This window comes from Vicugna pacos, chromosome 29, assembly GCF_048564905.1.
Source record: "Vicugna pacos chromosome 29, VicPac4, whole genome shotgun sequence".
Classification (NCBI taxonomy): Eukaryota; Metazoa; Chordata; class Mammalia; order Artiodactyla; family Camelidae; genus Vicugna; species Vicugna pacos.
This window is the reverse complement of record NC_133015.1, coordinates 12,221,823-12,237,782: the sequence shown is the minus strand read 5'-3', so window position 1 is coordinate 12,237,782 and position 15,960 is coordinate 12,221,823. Positions and strand designations below refer to the sequence as shown.

The 15,960-nt window shown below is 34.2% G+C and overlaps 1 protein-coding gene across 2 annotated transcripts in view; it reads right to left on the bottom strand.

Annotated features, from left to right (window-relative positions):
- The window catches only part of UBE2W (ubiquitin conjugating enzyme E2 W), a 55,645-nt gene that overhangs the window by 17,156 nt on the left and 22,529 nt on the right, over positions 1–15,960 (bottom strand). For both annotated transcript variants that reach the window (XM_006202408.3, XM_072951786.1), the window contains exons 3-5: positions 13,082–13,184; positions 5,823–5,978; positions 2,343–2,418 (exon numbers count right to left, since the gene is read on the bottom strand). In XM_006202408.3, coding sequence (XP_006202470.1) covers positions 2,343–2,418; positions 5,823–5,978; positions 13,082–13,184 — 335 coding nt within the window. The remainder of the gene's footprint in view (positions 1–2,342; positions 2,419–5,822; positions 5,979–13,081; positions 13,185–15,960) is intronic.

The window sequence follows — 15,960 nt, the reverse complement described above, 5'->3', positions numbered from 1 at the left end:
TCCTTTCAACTATATAAGGTGCCTTATCTTTTTGAAATTCCCCTACCAGAGACTAAGGAAGGGGAAAATGGGAATATACTGTCTAACAGTGGGGTGGGGTGGAGTGGCAGAGAGGATTGTACACTTTCAAAATAAACACATTTAAAAAATTTTTTGTCACTAAGATAATTTCTTCTGAAAGTTAGCCAAATAAGTGGTTTAAGAACACTGTGGAAAAGACAATGGAGGAATTTTTCTATTATTAGTGAGGTTGGGGCTGAAATAGAATGATTATGATCTTGGGTACTTTGACATTAAAAAAAATGTTTGACTTAGTTGTGTTTGTCAACATTTTTCATTGACTAATCTTAATTTCTGATGAAACTGAGAACTTATGCTGAGGTAAAGGGGCTGTGACACTCAAGGAATGTTTTTTTATTTTTGATAAGGTCCTTTTTAAAGGTAGAGAGGGAATGTGCTGAACACTGGAATTTGACACAACATTGTAAAATGATTATAAATCAATAAAAAAAAAAAGGGGTAGAGAGGGAAGAGACAGCATAGTGTGTAGTCCTAAAAGGCAAGAGGATGCAAAAGAATGAGAAGCCAGGAATATAAACTGAAGGGCCATTTAATAAAAGTAGCACCTTGTTTAGTTTTAGTGGACCTTCAGTGTTCACAAAGAATTCCCATCGGAAACCTGTCCTTTTATATCTAAGAATCCCTGAAACAGTAGTTATCAAGGGACTAGCTGTATCAGAACTATCTGGGGATAACTTAAAAAGTAAAACAAAACCAGCATTCTGGGCACAATAATAAAGTTTATTAGAGTCCTTAAAGGAAAGAGCAATCAGAAAGGCTTTGGTGAAAGAGTTCCCAAGAGAGTTCTACTATTACTCTTAAAAAAAAAAAAAAAAAAAAAAACTTAATTCAACCCACATGCAATATTTTCTATATGAAGTAAAAAGGTAAATTTTTCTTTCCCAAAATGGTTGCCAATTTTCTAACAGGATTACTTATTAAATAATTTCTCCCCTTCTCACTGATTTGTGACACAGATTTATCACATATTCAAATCTCATACACAAAAAGACCTAGAAAAGTGTAATTCTATTTCAGTGTCTATTCTTGCATTATTATCTTTTGGTGTTTGGTACACTTATTCTCCATTATCCTTCAATTCAAACTACTCCTCCCATTTTTTCCCTAAACTTTTCAAACACCCATTCATCATCACTCCACTGAATTTTTACTGAATTACATTAAACCTGTAATTTATAAAGAGTATACTTTTTTTTTAAATAATACTGGTTTCTCATAAAAGTATCTCTATTTTTTCAAAGCTCTTAAAAGTTTCATTATTTCTTCTTCTGGGTCATCTATATTTCTCATTAACATTACCCCAAATACTCATATTTCTGTGGCTTTCAGGAAAGGCATTCTTTTCTCACTGTGTTTTCCAACTTACAACTGCTGGTATAGAGGCAGTGGACTGATTCTAGTCATCTTTTATCTCAACACTTAAGAGAACTCTTAGAATTCAAGTTTTTAATGAACTCAAATTAATTGAGGTAACAGAAGGTTTCACACTGGATAGAAAGGTAAGGAGGAAAGGCTATATTCCTACTAAGTAGTTCTGTCAGTTCTAATTTCTCTTTAGAATAACATTTACGAAAAGGAAAACAAAAGAAATACTCATGTATATAAAAATCGCAGGGAGCAGTTTTTCTTCACTGACCTTCAGTGACCTTACATACTGAGGAATGTACACTTTTTGTTTTTAATTTCAAATACCCCTTTGGGGAAGCAGTAAGGTCAGTTTAGAAAAGATGCTGGCATCTTTCAATTATAAAGGTACAAGCACCCTCCCAACAAAAATAAGAGAACTTACAATATTGAGAATAATGTGTTCATAAAGCTACAACCAGCAGAACCTCAATCTTTTTTGAGGAATAACTATTAGAATAGTCAATGGGTCATCGCTGACAATGTGAAGCCCTACCCTAAGAACAGTGCCACAGCTAAATGAATACATAAGGCGTCATAACTTCTACTTCAAATAACAGGTTTCCCAATAGCTCGTTCTAGTTTGATCTAAAAATATTAAGGACTTTTATTTTGTAATAAAATGGTAGAACAAAATTTTAAAGCAATCTTAGATTTTACTTGCATGATGGTCATGATTGTATGTGCCCCATTAAAAATCTAGTCCAACTTATCTTAAAATGTCTTAAAAGATTTGTCTCCATATTATAAAAAATACAACATCAATTATATATTTCCTCTTTTTCCCAAGCAAGCAGATACATAATCTTTCAAATCAAAATACTAGAAAGTTATCATTCTAAAATAAAACTGCTTACCATGATACCACCATTTTGTTTTCTTTGGATTCTTGTTACATGTTCGAACATAAAAAGAATTATCTGGTGGTCGTCTCTGAAACCAAAAAGAGTTTAAATAGATAAGAAGTTGTAAAACAGAAAAACATAGGGGGGAAATATTTTAATAAAAGCTTTAGTAAAATTACTACAGAATACATAAAAAAAATTGTCATAATTGAAAGAATAATATATGCCAGGAAATGTAGACTCTTGACACTAAAATTGTTTAAAAAAAAAAATAGGGAGTGCTCATGTGTGGTTTGGGTTAGGTTCCAACAAGATCACTAGAGAATGACTATTAACCAAAAGTGGCAGCATTATGTTATAAAGAAATTTGGTTTCATTTATCTTATCTCCCTAGAAATAATTTAATAATTACTTTTGTGAGCTAATCAAAACAGATAAGTCTACCTAACTAGGTTTGTCTGAGAAACTCTAGCTTTCAAACTTCCACAGAAGATCACTGTTTTCCTATAAAATAGAATCAAGGACAGACCAAAGGATTCAGTTTCCTAACAGTATGTAAGAGCAAAAAGGGGGAAAAGCTACACTGGCATTTCTGCTACACATATGTCCCGACTAGCACAGTATTAGAAGCACATGGCAGCTCTATAAGGGAGTTACTTCAGTAATAGTGATGTCAGCAACACTGAAGATAGGTTATGGAAGAGAATCTTCTTGAAAACTGTTGGATGTTGATCGGACACAGGAAATACGTACATCTACAAACATCTGGAAACATGACAAATCTGTATTAAAGCCACTGAGGGCAGGTTAGTAGATAATATGATAGGCCCAACCAAAACACAGCGGTGAACATGACGACCTAGGCAGCAGGAAGGAGAACTGGCAGCCCACCTGGCACTTCTAAAACTCATATACGTAACTATGATCTAACCTTCACATAGTAAAGAAATCATGAAATTACATGCCTACTTCAAAGAACAGATGATCTGCTGCTGTTTGTCCTGCAAAGTCATAACCTGTGTTCATGCAGGATAAACTGTTACTACTGTAACAAATGATGTCATAAACTCAATTTATCTATTTACTAGAATCCAACATTTCAAAAAGAATGTAAGAAAGAAAAAAATAATACTCATTCTATTTGCTTATGTCAAGAATATAAGCAAACTGTTAAGTGATAAGGAGATACGGTTCTTAAAAAATAAAGTAACTATACAAAAAGATGGACCACCCAAATTGTTTTAGGAATGGAATACAAGCTGGAAAGTTTGGACTATCTCTATTACAAGGGCACTGAGAATAAAGGGTAGGTTACTGAAAGGCCCCTGGTCTCAATATTAGAAATTACCTTTAATCTGACATACTAACATGATGGAATTAAGTGCCTCCAGCTTAGGGAACCATTCTTGATTGTGAAAAAGGAAACAGAATGAAAGAATCATGACTAAGTAACGCCGATAGTAAAATTAAAATTTGTATTCAGAGAGTTGAATATTAAAGTGAAACTCACAGAACTATGTCTACCACAGAATAAAATTCACTTGTTTTAATACAAGAGATTTTGGCAAATATTTGAAAGACTTTTTAAAACTTATATGGAGCTAGATTCCCCTCCACGCCAAAGGAAGTTTTCCCTTCATCTTAGTAACCTAGTACTTAGCACAGTAACAATAGCACATAGTAGGTACATAATAATATCTGAATTTTACCTTATTTCACTAAACTAATGCTGCCAGAATTCTGACTTTCAGATTATCATTTTGGTTGAATTATAATTTACAGATTATCATATAATATTGCTTATCAATAATTTAAATAGAATGATTAGTCTTACATTAACTATGCAACTAACGCTAGCAGCAGACAACTAGAAGGTGAGGGGAATGATGAGGGTTAGAAAAGGTTGAAAGAGAGAACAAAATCATTTTCTAGTTTTTAATAGTAAACCATTACATTTAAATGTAAACAAAACTAATGATCATAAAGCACATGCAAGGGCCATGTGCAGGCACTACTGATGTTCATCTTAACTTCTCTTATTAAATCCTATAGTTACAGCCTCATCTTTCTGAAGATGTTAAACGTTAAGAGGGACACAGAAGCCCTCGTAACTGTAAACTACTCTGTTCCACACCTAAAAGTTTAAAACCTGTATGTGAGTTGGGAGTGGAGATGGAGAAACAGTAAAGTATGGAAGCAATAAATGAGTAAGACTTGTCTCCAAGCCCTTGGGGTTAACAAAAGCTCAAGTGTAGCCTAAAATCCAGCTTAGAAAAGCTAACGGCAAAGAGGAAAATCAAGTTAAAAGGTGATACTAACATTAGATAATACGTACCCTGTTTCATCTAAAACGTATGTTTTTTTTTTAACTATTTCTGAATGAGGATACGTGTCTTTCAACTAATGGTATATCATAGTTCAATTGCCAGAAGTTTCTTTTTTCTTCTTGTAGCACATAAAATTGTACATTAAGGACTCTTATGTCCCAATTTTTAAAATATATACAATTTAACCCATTGTTTCCCATTCTTATTTGAACAAAGAATTTTTTTTTTAACCTAACACCAAGAAACCTCTTATAGAACTAACATTCCAAGAAACTCACCTTGCAAACACTGGCTTAGAGTATTTCAAAAACTAGATAACCTACCATTTAAAAATGAAGTACTAACTTAGATGTTCTCTAAATATTAATTAAATAAAAAAAATAGTTCAATTTGGAGAATACAGGGGGAAAAAAAAACACTAAAATAAATAACCCCACAGCTCCCTATTCTCTAAGGCAAATTTGTTTCTCCTTTAAAAATAATAAAAAAGGACACCCTCCTGGAGAAGAGAGGCTTTAAAACATAGAAATACATGAATACTGAGCTACACTAACCCTCAAACAAGAATGAGAAGAGGGCCAGAAATGCAGAGAGGGTTTAGATAGTTTAAAAGGGTATTCTAAATTTAACTCATGATTTTTCTTTCTGGTCTTTCTCCCCTTTCTCCATCAGACACAGAATCTGAAGATCAGTAAAAGAGAGTAAGAGGAAAAGTCCTGACAATTCTACTGGTAATTTAGTCCTCCTCCTTCAAACTAGTCTCTGTGATAGGAAAGCTCTGGATCCTGGGACATTCCCTAAAAGAGGCTGATGGGGTGGGAGCCAGCAGAGGGGAGAAGGCAGCTACAATGCTTGTTCCCGGGGCTTTCCCATGTGAAATCTAGAAACAATAATTTCTTGCACACTTTTGTCCTGTGCATGCTTACGGAAATAAAATTCAGACTCTTTAAGAACATCTGCAGAAATTTCCTGTTTAAGAAATATAAAACAATGTCTGATTTCTATTATCAAATTATTTTCCAATCTGTTACTAAACATGACATTCCCTATAACTTCATAATAAAAAGCATTAAGTCCTTCCTTCAAATAAATTAAATATTAATATAGTTTCTGTACCTAAACTAAAAGAAGAGATATTACCTGGAATAATTCTGTAAAGTCCTACCTTTTCTTTGCAGCTGGAAAGCATGCTAATAATGCTAAGACAAACTGACTGGACTGAGAGCGCTGGGGACCAGTCTTCTGTTAGAATGGATAAACAGATATGACCATTGCTATAAACATGAGGATGAACGGGAATATTTTCACCAGTAAACATGACCTAAGAAAGAACAAAATTCCATTAACACTCAAATGTTCCGTTTACCCAAAAACATTCTCCATATAAGTTAATATTTTAAAAACCAAATTGAAAACAAACAAAATCAATGCCAGGAACAAGATAACTGCTTGTAGTTTATTCTCATCAACTCAGTAAGTACCAGTTTCACTGTACGAATACCATGTAGTAAAGGAAAACCCCAGATTATCTATTTTATATTCAGCTATTTTTCATAAATTTTCTTTAAAAAATTTCTAAATTATCATTTATTTTTAGACTAGTGAAAAACAAAAATGTTTTTTCAAATTTTACTCATTGTTCTCTGAATACAGAAATCAAATACACTAAAATTTCAAATGCAAATATTCAGTTTTAAGACAATATGAATTACGTGCGGTAGGAGCACCCCCTTCCACCTACAACAACATTATCACCTAAGGTGCTATCTGCAAAAGGAAATGGCTGCTGTATGTTCCACCTCACCTAAACTCATACTTGCATTATGGTGGGTACAAATTACTACTTATTTATCATCAAATATCTATGTGCCCAGATTAAAAAAAAAAAAGAAAAAAGTTTAGTGAGTCTCCCAATTACTTGCTGTTTTTCTCTGCTTTTTCTTTTACTCAATTCTTCTAATAGTTTTTCCCTTTCTCCATCTTGCCTCAGCACTGTTTTGAAAGGTAATATATCTATTATTTCCTTCCTTTGTCCTAATAATTCAATACCCTAATAGTACAGTTTCTTAAACATATCTACCTAAGCATCCGAATAGGTGGAAGAGTAAAGTCATATATCCTGAGGAAAACGTAAGCATAGCCCAAAGTAGGTCAGAGAGGAGAAGTCTTACCCTTAAGGCAGTTCATAATAAATCATTTCCTTTGATATAAAAATTAACCCATCAGTCCTTTAAGTGAACTTTACACTGCAGTAAGATGTACCTTTTTTATTCCATTGCTTAGTGGTAATTCCTATTTCCTGACCTGGCCTTCAAAAAAAAAAAAAATCACCTGAAGATACGGCTAAAAATACAAATTCAAGGGCCCCATCTTCACAGATTCTGACTCAGTAGGTATGATGGCATTTTTATAAAACTCATCCAACATAAACTAGTAGTTCCCAAACCAGACTTACAGTGTATCTCAGCCCTGCAAACTGCCTCATGTTCGAATATAGCATAATCTCAGTAAGGAGAAGCCCTACCTGAAGTGATAACAGAAATTAATAAAATACACTACTCCAGTCATACCCTTTTCCGCCCTTTATAAAGCAGAAAATAGAGCAAGTGAAATAAGTGTGGCCAGTATAAGGTATACCATATTTTAACACGGAATATGTTATGAGAAATCACCATAAGCTAGGTTTTCCTTTTATTTTTAAATATCTAGCTACAGATATAATTTTATTACAATTTACAAATATTTACATTCAACAAAGCATTCTTTCATAGTAGCAGCAGTCTCTAAAATTTCAAATATACTACTAACATATGGGACTCATTTCCTTGGCTGAAGCTAATATAAGATACCAAGAGAAAGTTTTTCTCAAAGGAATGACTTTACACACTGCATTTTTTTTCCCTTTATAATTCTGGCCATCCACTCTCCATACCTATGAACAAAGAGCTAAAGTAAAGCTAAAAATTCAAAGTAAAGTCTTAACACAAGAGATATGAAGTTGCTTGTCCTGACCAATTGCAGGAGACCCCCTGAAAGAGCTGGGCACAACTGCGTTCAAAGCATAATTTATCTCAGTTATATCAGTGCTGGTGTCTTTTTCATCACTTTTTGCTAAAAAAAAACCCAAAAACCTGCTGCCCTGCAAAAGAAAATGACTGCCTAACTGGTCTAGCAGCTGCATGACTCTATCCACAATTATTTTTAAATTAATTTTTAATAAATATGAACTACATATTAGATTATATGCATTTGATATTCCCACAATGTGTCATGGATGTCTAGAGTGGGAATTTACAAATCTCACAGAATATGCATCTGCTGTGGAGTATTCATTTTGCCCAAAATGCCACCTGACTAGCAGGATATCTTCCTTAAGAACACAAGCAGTGCCCAAGAGAGCTTATTCCCTGGCCACAAGTATTTTTAAAGGCTATTTCTTTTCCAGTAAGGTCTCTTTTTAAACAAGTCATGTAGAACAGTGCTCTGAAAGTGCCAAAAAGTACGAACTTCCAAACTATCTTCTTTGGCAAAATCGAATCAATATATCAGCAACCATCAAGGAAAATACACAGATAGCCAAACAAAAGGTTATCGTGACATGCTTTGACTAGCCAATTCACAGAGCAGAAGAAAAGCAGTATTCTTGGAGAGAAATGTACTATAAATGAAATCTCTTGGCCATGAACCAAAGGAAAGGAGAAAAGAGAAAGGAAGAGACTGGGTGGCATGACAGACACCTGCAGAAGAAGCAACAGGTGTTCTCTGAGCAGAGAAGAGAGCCAGAAGTCAAGAAGACAAAAACTGTTTTGAAATTTGAGGGGACTGAAATAAAAATAAATCAGATCTCAATAACACTTGGGGGGGGGAGGGCAGGGGCTTTTAAACCTGTTGCATGCAGGGGAAATGCAGCAGCTTAAAACTTCTAGCAACCAAAACTAGGGGAATTAATTTGTTGCACATAGTATAGAGTAACCTATAGGGCCAAACCGCCAAATACAGATTTTTAGAAATTCATCTAAATATGGAAAGGCTGAGTTTACATGCCAGAGATGAATTTCTGAAATACAACAAAAAACTTTTTTTCAACAGTTTACTCATGTAAAGGGCTGGTAAGTGTTTGCATAGATAATTTTGATGTAAACTTTGCTATTCTGATTCTCTCTGCATGTGATGGAAGAGTCACCAAGGCTGAATTTCTTCAAGGTCACACCCTTTAACTATCCTCATTTTAATATGCAGTACAAGCCAAAGGAGGAAATGGACATTTCAGTATTTTTAATGCAGCCAAGTTGGTTTTGAAAAATTAAAGAGGCTTTAAGTTGTTTCCAGAGTTCAAATAACTTTTAGAGTCCCAAGTAGCTGATAAACTATCTAAAACAGATGTGACAACTGAACACAATGAATCTGAAACCAAAGGAAATAAAGAACTCTGTTAATTTATTTTTTAAACAATTTATTCAGATTCAAACTAGTCATATAGATTAAACAGCAACCAGAGACTGCACACATTCTCCATTGCATAAACCCAACTGAGTAAAAAGGAATTACATATTTTTAGGAATAAGCTATTTAAAGGAAAAAGTCACAATTTTAGAACAGGATCTTAGATCTAGTGCATATGAACCACACCTCCAGTTCTGAGTCTGCATTAGAAGCAGTCCTTAGATGTCTCTAAATTTCCACACATCTTCTTATCAGTCCGGTTCGAATGCAACACCCTCATTCCTCTTTTCTACTTTTTTCCACCATCCTCCATACTGTGTAAATTTTACTTTTTGTTTTGTCTTTTTCTACAAGAATACAAACTCCACATAAGGAGGTTTGGGGAGGGGCATTTTGTTCACCACAGAATTGCCAACACCTAGTAAAGCATCTGTCCTATGACATATGCTTAGTAAATACTTACAACAGAATGAATGAATAAATGTCTACCCAAAACTAAACAGATTATCAGCTTTTTAAAGGCAGCCCCAATTCCTTTTTAATTTCTGTGCTCTCTCCCATTTTTAAAGGACACAATTCATGCTCGATACATGTTAAATTAACCAACCATTTGCCTATACCCTAGCATAGGAAAATAGAATATACTGTTTAGAATTTCATTTTCTATAAGGCCGATGGTGAGTGCACATCAGTAGAAAAGAGTGATGAAAGGTGCCTCCTCTCTATTCTCATAATAACTGAAAAAGTTTTTTGTTCTTGTTTTTGTTCTTTTTTATGTAAATAACTGGGCCAAACACCAGGTTTTACATAGGCAGCTTTTTCACTGTAAAGTGAGATACATAAGAAATTAATTATAACTAGCAAGGAAAAAAAAAACCACAGCAAACTATAAATTTATGTATAGTCTTACAGATCTCATTTACAGATACAAAAGTAACAATTTCAGTGAGGCTCATTTATTCTAGGGATATATCCCCAAATTCTACTCTTTTAAGTAGTGCTAAACTTAGTACTGCTTATTGCATAGGAAAATAAAAGACTAATTACCTAACAAGTGCCGATGTTTTCATCTCTCATCAAATAAAATCTCTGGTGAATGGGGAGTTTTACTGTCCTAGAGTGGTTCCAGCCACTTATCTAGAGCAATGGACCGCCAGAAAGTTTTACTTCTCAGAAAAATCTTGAAATCCATATGTACATCAAGCTTTGATTACTGGACCCATTTTAATTATTTTATAACCATACAGATAATGTGATTAATATAATTTAAAAATAATTTAGAAGTACTACTGGACTCACAGTGCTCTGTCATTTCCTCAATCGTAGATGTTAGAATATACAACTTCTCTGACACGAGAGGGACCACAAAATTAACTGATATTAAAAAGGAATCCTCACATTCCAAATGGGAACAACTGCCCTAGAGTTTCCACATCATTCAACATGTGATCTTTCACTTTCAGAGATAACATTACTTAATGGATAAACAGGCATTTTCCCCATGCTGGAACTTACACCTAATTGGCAGTATGGGGAAGAAGTGATTTGGGTTTGAGTCTTGACTGCTCTAGTGGTTAGATTTTAAACCAGAAACAAGACACTTCACTTTCTATAAGCTTCAATTTCCTCACATAAAATGAGGATGAATTCACCTCCGCGAACCACTTCATTAAGAACTGTTACAAGACAAAATCAGAATGAAAGTTACATTAATAAAGTATGATGCAAATATTAAACTATATAATAGAAGGCATGGAGGCAATGTGTGGCTGAAAGGGTTAAGTTCAGACTTGACCTTAAAGGGACCTGAATGCTAAATAAGCTAAAGAGTTTTTAGATTTGACTCCACAGGAAATAAGAACCATCAGAGGATTTACCGAGGCAGGCTGGGTGGTAGTGGCCGGTGTATATGTGAAAATCAATGAAGTAATGTGCCTTCAGAGAAATCTAATGGTTTTGTGAAATTCACTTGTGAAAGGATGGCCAGGAGTGTAAAGAACTAGAGGTTATTTTGTAATAATCAAAATGAAAGCTAAAAACTTGGGACCACAGCACTGACAGTAAAATAAAAAAACAGGTGGACTGACTTCAGTCTGTGAAAGTATCTGAGAGTGAGGGGAAGGAAAGAAATTTAACACGAGCAGATAGGTCGACAGTAACCCAAGAAAAAAAATTCTTTTTTCTTTGTTTTATTTTGTTATTAGAAAAGAATGAGTGTAGATGTGTTAAATTTGGGGCATCTGGAGGTATGTCAGTAGAGACTTTCAGCAAGGGTGTGAAATTAAACCTCAGAAAGAAGAGATTGTGCATGGAGCTGTAGATCGTGGAGTCAGCAATTTAAAATGGTCAAAGACTTTAAAGAGTGAGAAGAATAAGGGAGCACTGAATAAAGAACCTGGAGGACACCAAAATCAGGCGAGCAAGCAGGAGTAAAACCAGGGAAGGAGAATAAAAAAGAATATGAGATAAGATGATAGAATTAACTTACAAAGTCAGTTTCTAACTTATAGAAATATTAAAGATGAAATTCAAATGATGCTTAAGTTTGACATTTGATTTAGAATTAAAAACTCAGAAGAGCTCAGAGAACACTTTTGACTTGGTTTCATGTTTAGTGAAATATTATTTTCCTCTGATGAAAAATCTGAGTTCCCAGAGCAAGCCTTCAACATTCCCTAAGGCAGAGTTTCTGAGTTGGTGAGTCGTGTTCTTCCTTCACAGGCCTTCAACAAGCTCAGATGAAGTGACGCGGAAGAACAGGTGGAAGGTGACAAGCGGGTCCTGAAACCCTACTGACTTTCAGCAGTAACAGTCAGAAATGATGCTGATAAACCAGAAGGCAACAAAAGAAAGTGAGGATCACTTCCTGGAGAGAAGGAAGACATTTGCTTTGGTTTATGATTACAGTCTACAGATCTTGGAGGCCTAGAGGTCACAGTAATATACACCTCTTCACCTTATTTTATGATAAAAATGAGCCCCCAATATCTTAATTTTCTGCTCACATGAAAACTTTAGAACTCAGGGAGTCAGTTTCCATTTAATTCAACGCTTTAAAACAATTCTCTGTATCTGTAGCACAATACAATAACTGACTTCCACCTGTACTTCTACATAGCCAAGAGAAGATTAAGCTTTTTGGTATACTCTACTTAAAACAATAATGAAATATGATTTTCCTCAAAAGTGGCATATTTTAGCACTTAACATGTTGAATTTTAGGTTATTTGAGAAATTTGATTATCCAGAACACCACATTACCCAGAAATGCTACACAGAGTTGGGCATTAAGTCTTATCATTTTGCTACTAGTAACTCATTTACGCATCTTACCAAGCCAGAAATCTGGAATTCATCCTAGAGTCTCCTGTTCTCTAACCTCCAAAGATTAATCATTCACCACAGTTAAACAGTTCTCAGAAATGTTCCTTTACCACTGTTATCCCTCATCCAAGTTTTAAGCCTTTAACGAAACTGACTGTGCCTCAAATTATAATGATCAGATTCGGGGCTGACGTCTAGATAGTTACTGTCTTGTAACACATACTGCCCTTGCAGTTCTAAAAGGCTGCAAAAGATAGCATGCCAATGGAAATCAAAGAAGTGCTACATCTAACAAAGCACCTGCCTCTTCACAATGTCATTCTATCATCATCTTATCTAGAAAATGTGCCTCCAGTTATTCCAAAATGCTAAGTCCTCCCACAACCCATGGGCCTGGGTTAGCTTTCCATACCTTTTTTCTGCTTAACACATATGGATAAGAAACAGACTTTAAGTTCCTGGAAGTACAAAAGCAAAGCCTTAATCTCAATAAAGTAGAATGTTCATATGATCTTGATTATATTACATGTAAGATAAAGGCATAAATCTATTCACATAATTATAATGAATTTCTTTTAAAAGTTTTTACTTAGTCAAAAATCACTAATTTAGCATTTTTCTATAAATCTAAAAATTTCTTAAAAGCAAGGCAGTTACCTGAGGAGAGTCAAAAGGATATCGACTACTAAACTTAAATAGAAGTTGAAATTTTTCCCCTTCATATAAGGTACCTGGTGCACCTTCCATGTCTACAATCCACCTAGAATAGAAAAAATAAATAAATAAACTTCAGTTAAAAAGGATTGGGGTGAGCAGGAGAAAAAAGAAAGTCAAGAATTCCACAATGGCAGGCAGTGGGACAGGAGTCATTCACGTTCACCCTCCCAATAATTGTAATAGTAGGCCCTATTCCCCGCTCTGACATTCTAGGGTTAAATAACTAGATCAAAGTCAGACAGCTAGCAAAGGAAAGAGGCAAATTTTAGGCCAGAATTGAAAAAACCAAACCCAACTCTGGTGTGCTGACACCAAAGCCTGCACTCTTCCTATTAATTTATGCTATCTTATTTTTTCAGACTATCTCTACAATGATGGAAAAGATTTTATAGATAATATCAAACTAATCAACTGCCTTTCTGACATCAATTATTTTAGAAGCTATGAGAGAAGATGATCTCAGCAATGACTACAGAAAACTGTAGCTGTCAGACCAATTTTCTCATCAGTATGCCAGGGAAGGCTAAACAGGAAAAAGGAAACTAAACTGACATCAGTCCACTTACTCTGATGGCTACCCAAGGATCTATAAGGCCTTTTCTTTGTCTCTCATTATATTTAGACTGTTTAATAAAACCCAAAACAGATTTCTATGGCATTACTCTGTTTTCATATATAACAAATCACAAGTATAAATCTGTTTATAATTATATTCTATATACTATCTCTTGTTCCTTTAAATCAAAAGTGGGGGTAGAGAAATAAGAGATTATTATGGCAAAGATGACGGGGCAGAATTTAGAAACAAAATGAGTTCCTAATTATAGCTATGCCACTTAAAATTTTTGTATACTTGGGCAATTCCTTTCATCTCATACTTTTCAAGTATAAAAATTTATTATTTTAAATAAAGGGAAATAAAAGAACAAGATTACAGTATTAGGGTTCTATTCAGCACCCCACATACTATGGACTTAGGAGTAATGTAAAATAATAAATGTCCCTACTTTCTGACAGCTATCAATTAACACATACAGACCCTTAACAGCATGGCTATTCATTTTCAGAATGCATGCTAAATACTTATGTGGTAATAAAAGGTAAGGCCACAGATCCAAGAGGCAATATTTTACAGTAAAATTAAACAGGTCTGACCCTCAACTAGCTGTATGGCCATGAGAAAGCTGTTTAACTTCTCCTGTTTTAAGTATTTTATTGTAAAATAGATATTTTAAAAAAATTATCTGTTAAAGTTTAAAAAAAAAAAAGGTAGTCACCTCAAAGTGTTGTTGGAAAAGATAAACAACATTACATATTAAAAAAAACTAGCACATTCTTGACATCAGAGCCAGTACACAGTAAATTTACTACAATGCAAAAATTGCATTTAAAAACACAAAACTGAAAACCTAGTCTCTTTAAAACTAGGTCCTTCCTCCTAATCAAACTTACAAGCTTTTGCATAGCAAAGGAAACCATAAACAAAACAAAAAAAACAACCTAAGGACTGGGACAAAATATCTGCAAATGTATATTTTGGAAATTAAGCCCTGTTGGTCTTAATTTCCAAAATATACAAACAGATCACACAGCTCAATAGTAGGGGGGAAAAAATTTAAAAAAAAGGGGGGGGCAGAAGGCCTAAAGAGATATTTCTCCAAAGACGACACACAGATGGCCAACAGGCACATGAAAAGATTCTCCACATCAGTAATTAATAGAGAAATGCAAATCAAAATTACAATGAAGTATCACTTCACACCTGTCAGAATGGCCATCATCAAAATGTCTACAAGTAATTTTTGCCTTACATGGTAACTATGGACTATAACCTAGGAGTGCCATCTCACTGTACTACATTGAGAAACCACTTCTCTGTTTAATTAGTTTTTAATCTTTCTATGTTTCTGCTCCTACCTTAGAAAGAAATTAATCTTTCTGTATCTCTTTCTACCTTAGGATGGCATAGAGGTTTATTTATTAGGTCAAAGAATATGATACTCGTATTTTTTTAAGGTGTTAATACATGCTACCAAACTGTCTTCCACAAAGTTTAATGTGCTTTCATCATCTTCCTTACCCATATCTCCATCCCATATAATCCCACTCAAACAACTCTTTTAAGATCTGATTTTTGTAAGATTATTTTTATATCTTGGAAGATGGTCCAAAAATAATAAAAATCTTTGTGGTTCACTTACAATAAATCATTTTAAAAGAAAAATCCCTGCCTGACAAAATCTCAAAGTGACAGGTTTATTCTGTAGCGAAGATATTATTTTGGTAGTTATAATTTGTGGTAGAACTATCTATAAAAAGTTTCTATTTTTAAAAACATAAAAGTCTTTCAAGTTTTTATAAATCATTGTGTTCTGTAGTTTCTTCCCACTCCCAAAAACGAAAAGGCTGAAAGTAGAAGCGATTGTTATCAATTTCCTTGAAAACTATAGGGCTGCTGTCATAGAATATTCTATGGCAGGTTAACAAAAGGAGAAAGGGAAAAGATGAAAGTGGAGTATAATCCATTTGTTTAATGATATAGATCAAAAAACAGTCACTTGTTTAATTATATAGAACAAATTCTTGACACTCTAAATGTGTGCTCCATTTTCAAAATCTGTTTTAAATAAATGAAAAGTCAATTGAGAGCCATAAAAAGACATGGAAGAACCTTAAATGCTTATTATTAAGTGAAAGAAGCCAATCTGAAAAGGCTACATACTGTGTCATCCCAACTATATAAAACTCTAGAAAAGGGAAAATTATGGAGATAGTAAAAAGATGAGTGGTTGCCAGAGGTTTGTGGGGAGTGAAGGGAA